The sequence below is a fragment of the Lepidochelys kempii genome, chromosome 1, assembly GCF_965140265.1.
Source record: "Lepidochelys kempii isolate rLepKem1 chromosome 1, rLepKem1.hap2, whole genome shotgun sequence".
In the NCBI taxonomy this organism is placed as follows: domain Eukaryota; kingdom Metazoa; phylum Chordata; order Testudines; family Cheloniidae; genus Lepidochelys; species Lepidochelys kempii.
In genome coordinates this window covers 209,778,450-209,795,102 of record NC_133256.1, presented here as the reverse complement: position 1 = coordinate 209,795,102, position 16,653 = coordinate 209,778,450, and the positions used below count along the sequence as shown (strand labels likewise).

The window sequence follows — 16,653 nt, the reverse complement described above, 5'->3', positions numbered from 1 at the left end:
GGGTGACATCAGAATGATGGGTTAGAAAAATGATCAATGCAGCAGCATTCTGGATAGATCTGGGTGGGGCAAGATGGCATTTGTCAAGGCCAGAGAGAAGGACGTTGCAGTAATGAAGGCACAGGATGATGAGAGCTGGGTGGATGGACAGGAAAAGCTGTATCTTAGGGCAGGTCTATACTATAGCAGGGATCAATGCTCTGAGATCGATCCACCAGTGGTCGATTTAGCGGGTCTAGTAAAGACCCACCAAATCGACTGCAGATCGCTGTCCAGTCGACTCCTGTATTCTACCCCCAAGGAGAAGAGTAAGGTAAGTCAACAGGAGACTTTCTCCCGTTGACCCCCCACGGTGTAGACCCAGCGGTAACTCGACCTAAGGTACGTCGACTCTAGCTACATTATTCATGTAGCTGGAGTCGTGTAGTGTAGTGTAGACTTACTGCGGTAGTGTAGACATAGCCTTAGAGATGTTATGCAGAAAGAATCAGCAAGATTTAGACATAGCCTGGATGTGAGGACCTAGAGAGAGGTCTGTCTCGGATCCACAGTCCAGTGCTCTGGAACAGTCCCTGGGAGGACCCCTTCTGTGTGTCAGCCCCCTTAGGGTGACACTTGCACTGGGGTAGGCCTCTTGGCTTCACTGCCTCCAGGGACTCAATCTCGGAGCCTTCAGCACCCCTGCTTCTCAACGTGAGCTCCCTCAGCAAGTCCACCTGAATTGGACACCTAGGAAAGACTTGCACACCCAAATGGAGCAATGCACCCTCAACTTTCTGACTGCAGTGACTCTCAGCCAGTGCTGTAAAAGCAGAAGGGTTTATTAGCTGTCTGGAATACAGCAAAGAAACTCTTTAGTTAACATAGAGCACTGGCTCTCAACCTTCCCAGACCACTGTACTCCTTTCAGGAGTTTGATTTGTCTTGTGTATCCTCAAGTTTCACTTCACTTAAAAACTCCTTGCTTCCACAATCAGACATAAAAATAGAGAAGAGTTACAGCACACTAGTACTGAAAAATTGCTGACTATCATTTTTACCATATAATTGTAAAATAAATTAATTGTAGTATAAATATTGTACTTAAATTTCAGTGTATAATATATAGAGCAATATAAACAAGTCATTGTCTGTATGAAATTTTAGTTTGTACTGACTTTGCTAGTGCTTTTTATGTAGCCTGTGTAAAACTAGACAAATATCTAGAAGAGCTGAAGGAAGACCTCTGAATACCCCCAGGGGTACGAGTACCTCTGGTTGAGAACCACTGACATAGAGAATGGAAAGTTACAGCAGAGTCCATCTGCGTCAATTCAGAGCTCAGAGACCTCTGAACCCTTTGTGGTTTGATTCTAGAAACTTCTCTCTACCTCCAGCAGGCCACACAATACAACCATTCTAGTCCCTCCCCAGTCCTTTGTTCTTCAGTTGGTCACACCCAGCTGGTTTCCTAAGGAGGGTGGGCCATCCATGGTCATTTGTTGCTAGGTGCCAAATATCCAGGCAATTGGAGTGGCCAGTGTCTTCTGGGACTCTACACGGGCACAGCCCCCAGGCAGCTAGGCATTGGTCCTGCCTGTATCTCTGGGTCTCTGCAAAGAGTACACAACCTTCCCCACCTATTTAACTATGCACCACACAGGGGAAAACAGAGGCACACACAGTAGTCACCCAAAATTAAAAATATGAAAAATTCCCACTCTTCCCCCTTTGAGACAAACTGAATGGGGTCACTTCAGCCAGTGACCTAGGGAAGTTTGAACCCACCAATGTTACCCATAGGTGCCACAGCATCTTTCCCAGTTTCTTGGCAGTTGTTCTATCAGGCACATGACACGTCCATGATCCTTTTAGCACCCTACTAATCCATGGCACTTATTGTTTCCAATACCTAGCTCAGAACAGTTTCACATTCTCCCTTAGGACTGGTCTGTTCAATGGCACTCGCAGGGTGCTCATGAGGAGCTCTCAAGTGTCCCCCAGCCCTTTTACCACCCCAAAACTTTTGGCTGGGATCTTGGCACTGCCTCTTCCAGCTCGTCTGCCAGGGAGTGAGGAGTGCAGTGACCCCACATTCCTCTGTGTGTCAGCTGTCTTGGCTGCAGCCTGGAGTGTCCTTACCCTTGGTTGGAACCTGTGAGCATTGGGCCTTAACCCAGTCACAACTCTGGGGCTCTGGTATCCCAGCGTCTGGCGAGGGAGGCAGGGTGCTTCTGCACATTGGTAGGCCCCCTCTGGAGTTGTGTCCCAACCCCAGCGCTGTGTATGTACAAGGAGCCCATCTCCCATCCCAGGGTCAACCCAAGTCTGAGTCCTCTCCCAACCTCTTTTCATGGAGGGCTGTAATTTGGGCTGGAACATTTTTAGTCGCTGTGGTGCTGAACACCAGCCCCCTTACTGCTGCCCACGCCTCACCCCCACCCCCTCCTCAAGCTGAGGCTGGGAGCAGGGCTGTCTCTCTGGGAGGGGGGTACCTGGACAGCAGTAAGGGAGCTGAGGCTGTGGCCACAGCTGGGGGTGGGCATGGAGCCAGGAGCGGAGCACCGGGCACAGGGCCAGCGGCTGGGGAGTGGGGCCTCCAGCCAGGACCCAGGTGAGGGGTTGGGGAGTGGGGCACGAGGCCAGTGGCCAGGGAGCGGGGCCGGTGGCCAGGAACTAAGCCCCAGGTGCAGGACTGGTGTCCCAGGCAGAGGGCTGGGAGCAGGACCCCGGGTGCGGAGCCAGCTCTGGGGAGTGGGGCTGCAGCATCCCCTGCACCCGTACTTCCCACGCCTATGGATTTGGGTTTTCTTCATTAAGAGAACCCACCATGGCCACCCTCTGACCCAGCACATCTGTTACCAGCAGCATCCTTCCAGCTGCTTCCCTCTTCCCTGAGCCTCTCTCACCCCTGGACAACGCAAGCATGATTGGCAGTTGTTCTGCCCTGCCTCGGTCTCCCCATGCTCAGCTGGGTTCTCAGCTCCCACAGTGCCCAGCTCTGCCTTTGCTTTCCCAGTGAGGGTAGTCAGTGAGCTCGCTGCTTTGGTCACAGCATCCTGTGTGGAGATGGACAGTGACCATCTTCTGTCCCACTCAGCCACAGGTGTCTGGTTACAGACTGGCAGGGGTCTGACCCTTAGCATTAGCAGCTCTTCCTTTGTGTTACTAGCCAGGGAGAATACTCCCACTTCCCTGCCAGTCAGACCATTTGCATGTTAACTGACACCTGCATTCTCAGCCTTCTGGCTCCCTGGATTCGAATCACTGGATCCTGTCTTAAAGTGACACAGTCATTTCCCAAAAGGACATCAAACTGATGTCCTGGAGAACCAGCCACTCTGCTCCTTCCTGTCTCTGCACAGGGATCTGAGCCATAAGCGGGGCAAATGGCTTCACATTTGGGACCTTCACGTAAGTTACACATCCCTTCAGCATTTGATGGGGTTGTACCACACAGGGTTTGACAAGGATTCTCTCTGTCCCCGAGTCTCTCCACCCCATGAATGTCTTTCCATTAACCACCATCTTCCACTCCCAGTGGGGATCAGATGTGCCTGAGCCCAGGAGAGTACAACAGGATGTGTGTACTGGGGCTTGGAGTGGAAGCCTGACAGTCCCCACCCCCTGTGTCCCTGAGGAGCTGGATGTGTGACTGCTTCCCTCCAAAAACTCAGTCATATAGTTCACTCTCTGAGCCTGAGTGACAGGCTGCCTTCCTAGTCACACAGAGGCTGACATAGCTCCTCTGTCCTGGGCATTCGCCAAGTTATCCCTTCCAGGGTTCTGCTTGGCCACCATTTCCTTGGTCTTTGGGCATTGTTGCATTTATGCCCTTTTTGCCCGCAGAAATTGCATCTCAGGTCTCTGAGATCCCTTGGAAAAGGTCTGTTCCCCTCAGTCACTCCCCAACTCTGGGTTTACCTGAGTTCCACTTCTGGGATGCATCCATGGGTTCCCTTTCCCCGGCTCCATGCTTAGGCCAGTCCCCTTTGGTCCTTTCTTCACACCCGGACCTACTGTCCACAAACTCATCTGCCAACATGCCTGCACTCTGCAGGTCTTTAGACTTCCTATCCACTAACCACATTTTGAGGTCGTGAGAACAGCTCCAACCCAACCCGGTTATACAAATCGTCCAGGGTAGTGACCCCTGCACCATTACACCATTTGCAGAAATATTCTCCCATCAGAGTGGTGACTTCAGTGCTTAATTTGTGCCAGGGCTTGCCAGGGCTGAGCTATGTCACTTATGAAAGTAAAAACATTGCTTGAGCCCCGGCACCTAATTGTTTGAGTCCCACACCTCTTTCATTAGAAATTAAGCACTGAGTCACTTCCATGTAGGTTTCAGAGTAGCAGCCATGTCTGTATTTGCAAAAAGAAAAGGAGTACTTGTGGCACCTTAGAGACTAACAAATTTGTTTGAGCTGTAGCTAATGAAAGCTTATGCTCAAATAAATTTGTTAGTCTCTAAGGTGCCACAAGTACTCCTTTACTTCCATGTAGGTTACACCTGAGGTCCAAAACCTTTTCCTGTATGCCTCACGGGTCAATTCAAACTTAAGCAACAAAGTTGTTGAGCAGTTCATAGTCCCCAGTAACCACTCTGTCCATCTGGCTGTATGCATCTATGGGTTTGGAACAGGGTAAGGTGGTGAGACAGCAGAGCCAATCCTCAGGGTCAGTCTGGTTCAAATTGCAAGCCTTTTTAAAGGCAGTGAGGTAGGCATCTATATTCCCCCCTCCTTAAACTGGAGCAACAATTTGGTATCTAGATTCCCTGAAGAATAGGCCTTTCCCCAATTACCTCTCGGTGGGTCCTCTTACCCCATAGCTTCTCCATCTCCAGTTCATGCTTCTGCTATTCTTCCTCATGTTTCTGCTGCTTCTCCTGGTTCTCTAGCTTCTGCTGCTCCAGCTGCAGCTCTTTTGCTCTCAGCTCCAACTACTTCAAATCTACCAATGGGAAACCAGGTCATGAAGATCCGCCCTGCTGGATGGGAAACCAGGTCTGGTGGGCATCCTGCTGCTGCCTCTGGTTCTCCCAGACTCTCTTGAAGCCCCACTTGGGCCTGGAACCTGCTTCTTAGACTGATCATCCTTCTCCAGCCATGCAATCAGCTGCGCCTTGTTGAGCTTCCCAATGCTTAGTCCACTCTCCCTGGACAGGTTTGCAATATTCTTCTTAGGGAGATGGTTATACACCATTTCCTCCCTGTTTCCTTTAACTTCCCTTGGTTTACCACTCCCAACACTTCTGGTACCTTCAGCAGCCAACTGTCTACTGGGTGTATTTGCCAACCATTGTCATGGAGTGTGGGGGAGTCATTGTCATGAAGTGTGGGGGAGTCTGGGCCCTGCACCCCTCTTCTTGGGATTCACCGTGACTCTCAGCCAGCCAGTAAAACAGAAGGTTTATTGGACAATAGGAACACAGGCTAAAACAGAGCTTGTGGGTACAACCAGGACCCCTCAGTCAAGTCCTTCTGTGGGGTAGGGAGCTTAGACCCCAGCCTTGGGGTTGCCTGCATTCCACCACACAGCACAAAACTGAAACCAAAACCCCATCAGCAGGCTCTCTCCTGCAGCCTTTGTCCAGTTTCCCAGGCAGAGGTGTTACCTCCCCCATCTCCCTCCTGGCTCAGGTTACAGGCTCTCAGGTATCCCATCCCCAATGAAACTCCCCTGCCACATTCCGAGGTCAACACCGCTCCCTACTGTGTCACAATCATCCTCTGCTACCACCTATCATGGATCCACAGGTCTGGTGCTCTTGAATGTTTCTGGAACGGTCGAGGACCCCTTCTGTGTATCAGCCTCCCTAGGGTCACACTGTCACTAGGGTCGGTCTCTTACCTTCATTGCCTCCAGGGACCCAACCTCAGAGCCGTCAACGCCCCTGCTTCTCACCGTGAGCTCCCCTCAGTGAGTCCACCTGAATTGGACACCTGGAGAAGACTTGCACACCCAAAAGGAGCAATGCATCCTTGACTTCCTGATCTGTAGTGACTCTCAGCCAGTGTTGTAAAAGCAGAAGGGTTTGCTAGCTATCTGGAACGCAGTATAGAAAGTCCTTAGTTAACGTAGGAAAGTTACAGCAAAGTCCATTTGGGTCAATCCTGAGCCCCCTGGCTCCCTCTTTAGTCCCAGACCAGAAGCTTCCCTCTGCTTCCAGCAGCCCACACAATACAACACCTCCTGCTGCTCCCCACTCCCCAGTCCTTTGTTCTGCAGCTGGCTTCCTAAGGAGGATGGGCCATCCATGGTCATTTGTTGCTAGGTGCCAAATGTCCAGGCAATTGGAGCGGCCATTGTCTTCTGGGACTCTCCATGGGCATGGGTCCCAGGTAGCTAAGCGCTGGACTTGCCTGTATCTCTGGGTCACTCCAAAGAGTAAAGGACCTTTCCCCTAGTTAACTATGCCATACACAGGGGAAACTGAGGCACACACAATAGTCACCCAAAATATTATGAAAAATTCCCCCTCCGTCACAAGCTCCAAATCAAAGATGACACCTGGGTTATGGGCCTGAGTGACAGGCAGGATGGTGGTATTGTCCACAGCGATCAAGACCGAAGGTAGAAAAGAGGACTATTATTCTCACTTCCCTGAGATCATAGAATCTCAGGAGGTCATCTAGTCCAACCCCCTGCTCAAAGCAAAACCAATCCCCAATTTTTGCCTCAGATCCCTAAATGGCTCCCTCAAGGATTGAACTCACAACCCTGAGTTTAGCAGGCCAATGCTCAAACCACTGAGCTATCCCTCTAGCTTTACTAGATTGAGTATATCAAGTCTGTTCTTAAAACACATGGTGTACCTAACCTCATGCTATCTGACAATGGGCCACAGATTAGTGGGCATAAGTGTAAGCAGTTTCAGTGAAGTACTTATGTAGACATAACTGCTAGTCCCCATCATCCCCATTCCAATGGGTTGGTGGGAAACAGAGTCAAAATAATAAAGTATCTACTGAAAAAGGCTGAGGAGTCAGATTCTGATCCATATTTAACACTATTAAATTACAGAATGTCACCAATGAAGCACAAGTTGTTACTGGCTGACATTTATTTCACAGAAAACAGAACCAGAATGCCTGTAATGATAGAAGCTGATGTCAGAGAAACTGGGGACTTGCAGATGTATAAAGAGTCAGAAAAGGCCAAACCCCACCCCCCCGCCCCAAAAATCATTATGACCTAGGTTCCCAGGAGCTGCTAACACTTCAAGAAAATGACACCATGCATATCTATCATGAAAAACAATAGCTGCGAATAGCAGTGGTTTCACTTGAGGTTGCCTCCCCAGACAGACACTTACTGAAGAGGAATAGGTGACACCTTCTCCAACTTCCACAAGAAAGGGAGATAAGGGGCACTGAGTTTGCCATTTTGCCCAGGAAGGTCTCAGACAGGTAACAAGCACAGCAAGTTAAGATAGAAGAGCCCGAGCACTTAGCACTCCAGAATAAATGGACTCTGCCTTCTGACAATAGCAGTACTGATATTTCAAGGTAGACCTGCAGGTCCAAGCAATGGTGCAAAGCATCTCAAAGATTAATTGCACATTGCAAATTCAGCCAGTAGGTGGATTGTAAGTATTTTGAATGGTATGTTATGTAATATAGATTGTAAATTGTTATCTTTAAATCTGGCTGGGAAAGGAAGACTTGGGGAACTGTACCTTTAAGAGGCTCATGTTATGTAGTGCAGAGGCAGTTGGAACTGAGCCACTAAATGAAGCAGATCACTGACCACCACAGTATGACAAGGAGCATGGCAGAAGTTTGGCTGAGGGGGAGCTCCCAGCTACTCCACTCCTGGCCTCCCCTAATAGGTGATTCTGGCTACTGGTGTGTGCACCTGACTCTTACCTTATTGGTTGTGTAAGTGTCCCACACGATCAGTTTTCCATCTTGCGAGGCACTGACCAGGAGTCTACGAGAGAGGAACCAGGCCCTGTTAGTGTCGCCTCTCCCTTTGGGCCCCTCCCACCAGCATCCCCCTCCCCTCCCTGTGACTGCACCAGCTCAATAAGCAGAGGGGCAGCCAGCGTTTCACTCACTTGGAGTCCGTGCACCAGTGCATTGCATAGATCTTGGCCAGGTGCCCACGCAGGGTCCTCCGCGTACGCATCTGAATGCGTCCAACTACCTCCACCCCGGACACAATCTAGGGGGGTGGGAGATTCCCCCAGGGAGAGAGAGAGTCAAACCTCTGCCAGCAGGGAAGGGGGCTCTCCCACCCCCCACATTGCCACATGGCTCCATCCCTCATTTCCTCTCCAGGCTGTTCTGGGAAGGCCAGCCTGGGGGTTGTGGCTGATTCGCACATCCACACCCGGCTGAGGTTGGCTAGCACCATCTCCTACCTGAGCAAGTGTAGTGTCCGCACAGGCTTTCCGTGCATCCTGCAGGGAGAGAGGAAGTGGCAAGAGACAGAGAAAGCATGAGAGATGGGAGGCAATGGCAAGAGAGACTCAGGCACAGGATTTGAAAACCTCTTTAGATTTATTTCCATTGTAAGCTCCTTGGGTCGGGGACCATCATTTTGTTCTGTTTGTATAGCACCCAGTGCAACAGGCTCCTGGGCCATGGCGAGGGCTCCTGGGCACTATGATAATAACACAAATAATCATAAAGAATAAGTTGGGGCACAATCCCCACCTCCTCCCCCACCCCAGGCTAGAAATCTACTTTTCTCCCCACACTAAGCCCCTCCACTGGGGTGCACTCCACGCACCCCCCAAAGGACAGGGAGATTAAATACTGGGGAGGAGAGGAAGGAATTGAATTCTATGATGTGACATTCCTTCCCTGGCCTCACAGACCACCCACCACCTGCCACTCATCCCTACCACATGCCATGCACATTTCTTTCTTATTGGAGGGGAGGGGGGTTTAGTAGTTGCCTTCTTAGTAAGGGCTCTTGGGATTAAGGCAGGAGAGAGCTGAGTTCTCTCTGGATGGGAATTCCCTGCTGTGGAAGGAGGGCTTCCTTCAGGATAGGATTATTTTGGGCGGAGTGAAGCAGCTCCCTTGGGCTGGGATTCCCCATGGCAGATGGGAAGGGGGGAGAAAGTGGGGCACATGGACTGGCTCCATCTCCAGTGTTACCGCAATCTGCTTCTTCAACTGCTCGGCCTCTTGCCTCATCTGGTCCATTTCACCCATCTTGCTCGGCTAGCAATGGGCCCTCCACTCGGGATAGCCTGAGTCCTGGAGAGACCAAAACAGGGGCGGGGTGCGGTCAGAGGCCACTAGTTAGAAGGTCTCGCCTCTCCCTCACACCTCCCATTGCTCAGCATCTCAAAGGACTTTACACACTCCATGTGCACATGGAACACTTTGACCACCTGCTGAGATGCAGCCATCTCTGGAGTGGGACTTGGCAGCCATTTAACAGCTGCGTTACAGGGCACTTTGGGACAGGAAGTGGAGTGCTGTATCTGGTTGAAGCTGTGGGAGGAATGTAAGAAGGAGGAATGGACTCATCTCAGTTGGGGTTTGGCCAAGAAAATGCAGTTCATTCCCCAACTCATGGGGAGAGTGACAGATCTCAGGCAATCAGGATTCATATTTTCTCTAAAAACATCTCTAGCGTCACGCAGCACTGTGACCTGTGCTAAGTCAGAGCGGAGAGGGAGTCAGTTACACAGCTCTCTGAAATCTACTTAAAATGTCCAGTTTTCTCCAGTAACTCCAGCTCCTGCCCCAGTCTGCAGACCCCATCCTGTCTCCTACACACCTGCTCTTTGTTAGTTCAGCATTTCCCCGGTGATGGTGTCAGATTCCCGGATGGGCCCCATGTGATTTGAATCTCACCTGTTTGTCGGCAGAGATCAGCTCCAGGTTTGGAGGTTTCCTTGGGCCCAGCTAGCCCCGAGGTTAGTGACAGACCCTTTGCCAGGACCCCAGCTTTCCCAGGCCAAGAAACATGATGGGCTGTACGTGCAGGATTTCTCCTTCCAGCACCTGAGGGGTTACTTTGGCCATTCCCAACAGTTAGGCAGGAGTTGCCTTAGCCCTGTTTGAGGGAATCCTCTCTTTCCACAGTCTGTGCTTTATCCACCTCTAGCTCCTAGTTACCCTGTGATGGGCTCCAGCCCCTGCCCTTGGGGAGACAGCTCCCTGAGCTCACAGACCCCTCAGCACAGTTCCTGAGCTCCTTTCCCTTGGCTCAGTCTCAGCCCCTTCCTTGTGGTTGCCCCTGCTGGGGCCCTCCTCAGGCACATGCAGACAATTCTCAAGTCTCTCCTTTTCTTCCTGGCTTTGCCAAGCCAGCTGGATTTAGCTCTTTGACTTTCTCCCCAGAACTCAACTCCACCACCCCTTGAGTGTTTCTGTGGCTCTTCCTTGAGTCCCCCCAACCCGAGCCACATTTCAAGGTTCTCAAAGACCTGTTCAGGGGCCTCTTGAGATGCAGTGCAGAATCTCAGCTTTCATTACACACAAGTTGATTTCTTGCTCTTTTTCTTGCAAAGAGCCTTAAAAATGCAATCCAAGGATCGACAGGGGAGTTGTTCCTGGATTTCCCTAAAGCTTCCCCAGGGCAGCCTCTGGAGTCCAGGAAAGCAGCCAAGGTCACAAGCCCTTGGATTTTTGGGATGGCCCATGGCTGCATTTGAGAGAGTCAGTGACCTTCGGGCTAGCACTGATGCTTGTAGGGGTGAGCCAAGGCTCCTCTCTGCTAGCTGCCTGTTGCTGAGTGGTCGGGGTCACCTGTGGCCACCCAGAGGGGCAGCTCAGTAGCATTAGAGGCAGCATATTCTAGTGGACTAAATGGACTATGGCTAGCAAATCAATAATCCCAACACTGATCCCAGCTTCCTCTGTGGCTGTACCCCGGGTCCCCCAGCTATGAAATGGGGTTAGTAAGCACGACCCACCACGTGGTGGGGCTGAGACAACCAGCTGATGTTTGGTAGGTGAGACACTAAAATCCCCCAGAATTCACCGGGAGGACTGGCTGTTTCCCCCCAGCTCCCAGCCTGCTTGGAGAATTGTTCCTCTAGTAAAAGTTGGCGATGTGGCAGAATCCAGCACAAGCTACTGGGCCCTGTTCTCCTGCAGCAGCTGACTAAGTGGAGACAGGATCTAAAGATCCCTCCCAGCACCAGCCCCACTAGTTCAAAAATCATGAGTCAGGCCCCAAGATCACGAGATTTAAACCAAAAATATATGTGCCTCCTTATTTCTTTCCCGTTTCCCAGCTCTTCTCCCCAGTAGCGAGGGCTAGAACTGTATTTTTTTAAATGAAAGCTGAGATTCTCAGGTAGTTACAGAACCAGGAGCAGGGGCTTTAGGAAAAGCATCAAATATCATGAGATGTGATAAAATCATGAGAGTTGGCAACACTACCAGACACACTTTTTATAGTCCATTAACTTCAGGGTGTATCCCGTACAGCCATCCCCAGCCTGCAACTCCTCAGGCCAGACTGATGAAGAACAATAGAGTCCCCCATAACCAGGAATCAGTTACCTTTCAGGCATGGGAGGTAATCTTTCTGGACCCTGTCCTTTACCCCACTTCCACCCTCCCATGCATCAGCAATGTCCTGGAGACTGTGCCCAGCTCTGTTCAGCTGCTTCCGCTCACATCAAACCAGATCATTTCCCTCTCACCTTGCATGGACCCTGTGCTACACTCCTGCCATTAGTTCTCTGTACCTCCTCACTGTCACCTCTGGGCAGTCCTCAAGCTGTACCTACCATCTTGCAGGGTGTTTCTCTCTGGCTCATCTCCTCCAGCCTCTGCTCCTGAAATCCAGGCCCCTCTTCTGAAATCCTCATCTCAGGCTCCATCTCCTCTGGCTCGGACAATTGCAGATTCCTCGCATCCAGCCTCCAGCATCCTGGCTGTTTGGGTGCTACACCGCTCCAGAGGCTTGCTTTAGTTGACTTCACCGACTTCTCTCTCCCCCATTTCCACCATGTGGGGCTGAGAACTTCCTGCTACTCTGCAGCTCCTGCCACATTTGGAGCAGCCTCCTTGGATCCTCCACCTTACCCACTATTCATCCCATTTCCAGCCTCACCCAATATGCCTTTCCTCCCATGGCCTATTCAGTTCTTTCTCTCTCTCCTTGACTATGTTTTTAAACTCTGGAATTGGGGGCCAGAGTTGTGGGAAGCTGCTACATGGAAAGGAGTTGCACAAGATGAGGGGTTTACAGAGCTGGTAGGAGGATCAAAAGGCCAGAGGAACACTGTTAAGGAGGGATAGAAAAGCTAAATATAGAGGGAGTGAGAGAAGCTATGGCTCAGCCTCAGGTCTCCATCAGAACCCTTAAATCCCTTGGAGGAAACATTCTAAATGAAATTTGGGAATTGTTTCCAGACTCAGAAGGACAAGGAGACACAGCTGAGAGATAATAATAACTCTACCTTCCCCATAGCCTCCACTGTGCCTCATCCCAAAGTGATTTGCAGAGAGTGAGTCACCTCCCAGCTCTAAAATGCAGCTGCCTCTGGGGAAGGACATGGCAGGTGCTTAAGAGTGATACTGCACGAAAATGTAGGACAGGAAGTGGAAGAGAATCCAGTCTCAGAATTGAATCAGCAAAGAAAACTAAAGGAAGCAGAATGGAACTACCCCAAGCTCAGTGGTTCTCAAACTTTTGTACTGGTGACCCCCTTTCACACAGCAAGCCTCCGAGTGCGATTCCCCGCCTTATACATTAAAAACTTTTTTTATATTTAACACTATTATAAATGCTGGAGGTGGAGCAGGGTTTAGGATGGAGGCTGACAGCTCGTGATCCCCACATAATAACCTCGCGACACCCTGAGAGGTCATGACGCCAGTTTAAGAACCCCTGCCCAAGCTGGAGATTGGCCCAGGACATTGGAATTAACGCCCTGACTTTGGGGGAAATACCCATGGATCTATCAAACCTAGCATGGATTAAGGGCCTATATTCTCAGAAGCAGCTAGCAATTCCAGGTATCTCCATTTTTGGGTGCCCAACTTCAGATACCTTAAAGGGGCCTGGTTTTCAGAGGGTGGGTGCTCATCACTTTCCAAAAATCAAGCCCCTTTAAGGTGTTTTGCTCATCACTTCCCAAAAACTGAGGAACCCAAACCACTAGTATGTTTTGACAATATAGGTCAGCCTATTGATTAATGACTCAGCTGGAAGATGATACCTCGAACAGCACAGCAATCCCTACCACTGTGCTAGGGCATTGGGATCAGAAATGACTTGGGGGAGATGGTGCCCCCTACTGAGTCACCAGGCCACTGCAGCACAGCATCCCTAGCACCATGCTGGGGTATTGGAGCTAGTCTGCCCCCTTCGCTGAATCCCTCCATTAGCTTCCCTCATTATATTCAAGTTTCTTTTCTTCGCCACCGCTCCCCTCTTCCTGGTTGAACAGCTCTTGTCGTCGATCACATTTCCCCTCCTCATTCCAGTGAAATCAGCACACTTTCCTGTGCCTCTTCCCAGGCTGCCTCTTAGCCATGAAAAGCCTCCAGCCAGGGGAGCTGGAACAATTTGCATACTGGGGGTGCTGAGAGCCATTGAACCAACTGTAGACCCTGTACATAATGGGAACCACTTCAAGCCAGGGACTGCGGCAGCACCCCTAATTCCAGCACCTTTGCCTCCAACTGATCTTCCTCTGCTGTGATGCCTATAAGCAGTCAAATCCCAGCAGGCACTTGATCTATTGATAATAAACTAAGCAAATCTATCTTTGTTTATAAAAAATGGGTCTATTCAATTATCATCATGCCCTGCCCCCTTCACGTATCGCTCATGTTCCTGGCCTATAAGCTCTTCCGGCCAGGGCCTGTGTCTTCGTATGCGTTAGTACAGCGCTTAGCACCACTGACTGGGCACGTGGGTGTCACTGGAACAGGTGTATTAAACATATCATAAACCAACTGTAATGGCTGAGTGGAGAGTGCCCCCCCGCCCTGCACCACAGCCCCCAGTACCACATTGGGGCACTCGAGTCAGCACCGACTCCGAAGGGTAAGCACGCCTAGGGAGTCACCCACATCACCTCATCCTGTTTGAATGAGAAGTGGAGAAAATCGTTGGGAGGAGCTGGCTGCGAGGGCAGGGGTTGAACCCTCCGGTTTATATCAGCCCATGTGGCCTCACCCATCTTGGAAAGGGGGCTGCAGCTCAGCTGGGACTGGAGAGCCTTAAATAAAAAAGCGAAAGGCACGGAAGGGCTGAGGATTAACAGGGGATGTCATGGTCCCTGTGTAATCCCTAGGCAGGTGCTGTGTACTTGCCCTGGTAACCTTGAGTGTCTTCAGAGCTGGATAGAGAGATGATCCCCTTCCTCTGCCTCGGAGATCAAAAGGCAAGGATAAAATTACCCTGATCTTGCTCTTTTTCTCCAAATGGGATAGGAGCTTGTTGCAAAGAGACGGGTGGGGAGCACAATGAGTGTGTGGGGTCCTATTGGAGAGTCTGACTCCCAGCTCCCTACAAGGGAGGCTATATACCCCTGTGACATGCTGGAAACTGCTGTGATTTGCCCTGCTAGGAAGGGGTTTCTGCATCCCATGTACAATAGAGATGAGTTGATTTTAACCCCAGCCTTCCTCCTATAGAAACATCCCCTTCCACAGGCTACACATCTACGTATAAAATGAGACCAACACCCAGGGCCCCCCCAGACCTGCAGAGAGGGTCACATAAGGCACCTGGGACCCACTTGGGCATACAGAGCCACCCAAATGCCAAGGAGACAGAGTTAGGCTCAGGGCAAGCAGCAGCAAAGGAATGTCCTTACCGTGGTCTGTGGGGTGAGGTGGCTGCTGTCCCCTCCTGGTTGGCACTCCCTTTGTCCCCTGGGGATTTAGTCCCCCGTCAGGATGGGAGCCCCTAGTCACGCAGCGATCCCACTCAGTCCTTCCTGTCCTGGCGCCAGCTATCCACACTCTCTGTGTCCCTCTCTCACTCTTGGTATATCAGTCTCTCCCAGGACTGATCTCCCCATGGGGAGCTGGGAGGCTGTGTGTGTGGGGGTGGGGGGAGAGGTGATTTGGGGAGGGCTGATTCTAGGAGCAATGTCAGGCAAATTAAATCAGACACCAGAGAGTTGCGGAAATCGGATTGGGACTTAATGCAAAGCAGGTGGTATGGGAGGGGATGGAGGGACAGGAGAGTGTGCTGCTTCTGAAGGGAAAAACACCGCACAAAGATTTGACTCCCTTTGTTTGTTAGTAACAAACTAATCAGATGAAGATTAGGCAGAGAGAGCTAGGATCATAAAATGTGTGGTGAAGGGGCAGTGCCAGACACTGAATCCCAACAGCCTTCTGAGAAATAGCCCCTCATCGGGACAGGGCTCAGGTCGTAACCTGACAGGCAGGGGAAGAAGGGCCTGTGCCCCTTGTGGTATACTGGCCACCCCCACACAATAGAAACCCTCAGGTATGGGGGCAGGGCTGGGATCATGGCCCCAGGAGGATGCAGAGGTGGGATGGGGAATAGTATTGGGTGGGCTGGCAAAAGCATTTGCTTGAAGGCCTTTTGACAGCTGCTTTTGCAGGATGCTGCTATGGGGGATTATCTTGGCCTCAATCTCTTTTAATCTCTCCTGCAGCTTTGGCCCAATCCTGAGATAAATACCTTTTAAGGGATCTCATCTGACGTCAGGAAGCATCAATCTAATCACTCAGGCCACCTATGGGCCAGAGCTAGCCACCACAGCTGCAGTGCCTGGTCACCTCAGACAGGACTATGGAGGCTGGTGAGAATAATCGGTTTCCAAGTCTTCCCCAAATACAGGGAAGAAATTATATAGGAGGAGAGATGTGACACTGCCAATGGATGGGGAGTGGGAACCCAAAACCCACACAGTGATTTTTTTTTCCTCTCAGCTCCTGGCCATAGAGTGAGAGTAATGGATAAAACAAGATGGGATGTTGCCAGGTGTGGTTGGGAATGAACAACTGGTATCAGTAGATATGCATCAGAGCAACTCCTCAAGTCATTAGAGTGTAAAAGGTTTGGTAGCATCTGCTCAACCTCCTCATCCTCCTCAGCTCACTGGGATGAGATTAACCATACACAGCAGCTCTGACTGGACAGTCTGGGAGCCAATGGCTGTGTATGGAATAATGACCCAATCATTATACTACACTTGTATTTCTGTCCTTGGTTCCCCACCCAGCTCTGCCAATGCTCCTCAGTCCTGCCCTGCAGCCCCCTGCTATTAGGCTGTCTCTGCCTTAGGCCTGTCCATTTCACGTAGCCTGGATTGTTCTCTGGTTCTAATCCCTCCCAGAAATGGGGTTATTGCTCTTTTCAATATTCCCTCTTTCTCAGCTCCTGTTTGACTACCATATAATCCCATCTCTGAATGCTAATATCCTGGGCAGTGACAGCAGATTGTTCTTATCCCAGCCTGGACAATGATAAATGCCCTGCTCCTCCCGTGAGTGAGAGTGAGAGTAAGATGCCTTGTTTCAGGGCAGCAAGTTCCCTAGAGGAGATCCTCAACCTCACAAGGATCAGGCCCATGCCAAGCAGAGCACAGCTCTCCCTCCCCTCCATCACGTGTATCTGCTGGGAGGGGAGTGAGTCTTTGGAGCCTGGTTTGTTTTCCCCTCTTCCAGGACTCAGTCTCTCCCCATCATTTGTTAATTAAATCTCGATTCCTTTCCCATCCACCAGGCAGATGACTCTTCTCTCTCTCGC

At 50.7% G+C, this 16,653-nt stretch overlaps 1 protein-coding gene across 3 annotated transcripts in view; it reads right to left on the bottom strand.

The window, feature by feature from the left end:
* The window catches only part of GNB3 (G protein subunit beta 3), a 35,702-nt gene extending 19,121 nt beyond the window's left edge, over window positions 1-16,581 (bottom strand). The window contains exons 1-5 of one of the 3 annotated variants that reach the window (XM_073311680.1): window positions 11,696-16,581; window positions 9,099-9,200; window positions 8,354-8,392; window positions 8,048-8,154; window positions 7,857-7,920 (exon numbers count right to left, since the gene is read on the bottom strand). In XM_073311680.1, coding sequence (XP_073167781.1) covers window positions 7,857-7,920; window positions 8,048-8,154; window positions 8,354-8,392; window positions 9,099-9,155 — 267 coding nt within the window. In that variant the 5' untranslated portion in view covers window positions 9,156-9,200; window positions 11,696-16,581. Of the gene's footprint in view, window positions 1-4,809; window positions 4,939-5,838; window positions 5,887-7,856; window positions 7,921-8,047; window positions 8,155-8,353; window positions 8,393-9,098; window positions 9,201-11,695 lie in introns of those variants that run through there. The other 2 variants (XM_073311690.1, XM_073311698.1) reach the window with 2 other exon arrangements.
* Between the last annotated feature and the right edge of the window lie 72 nt (window positions 16,582-16,653).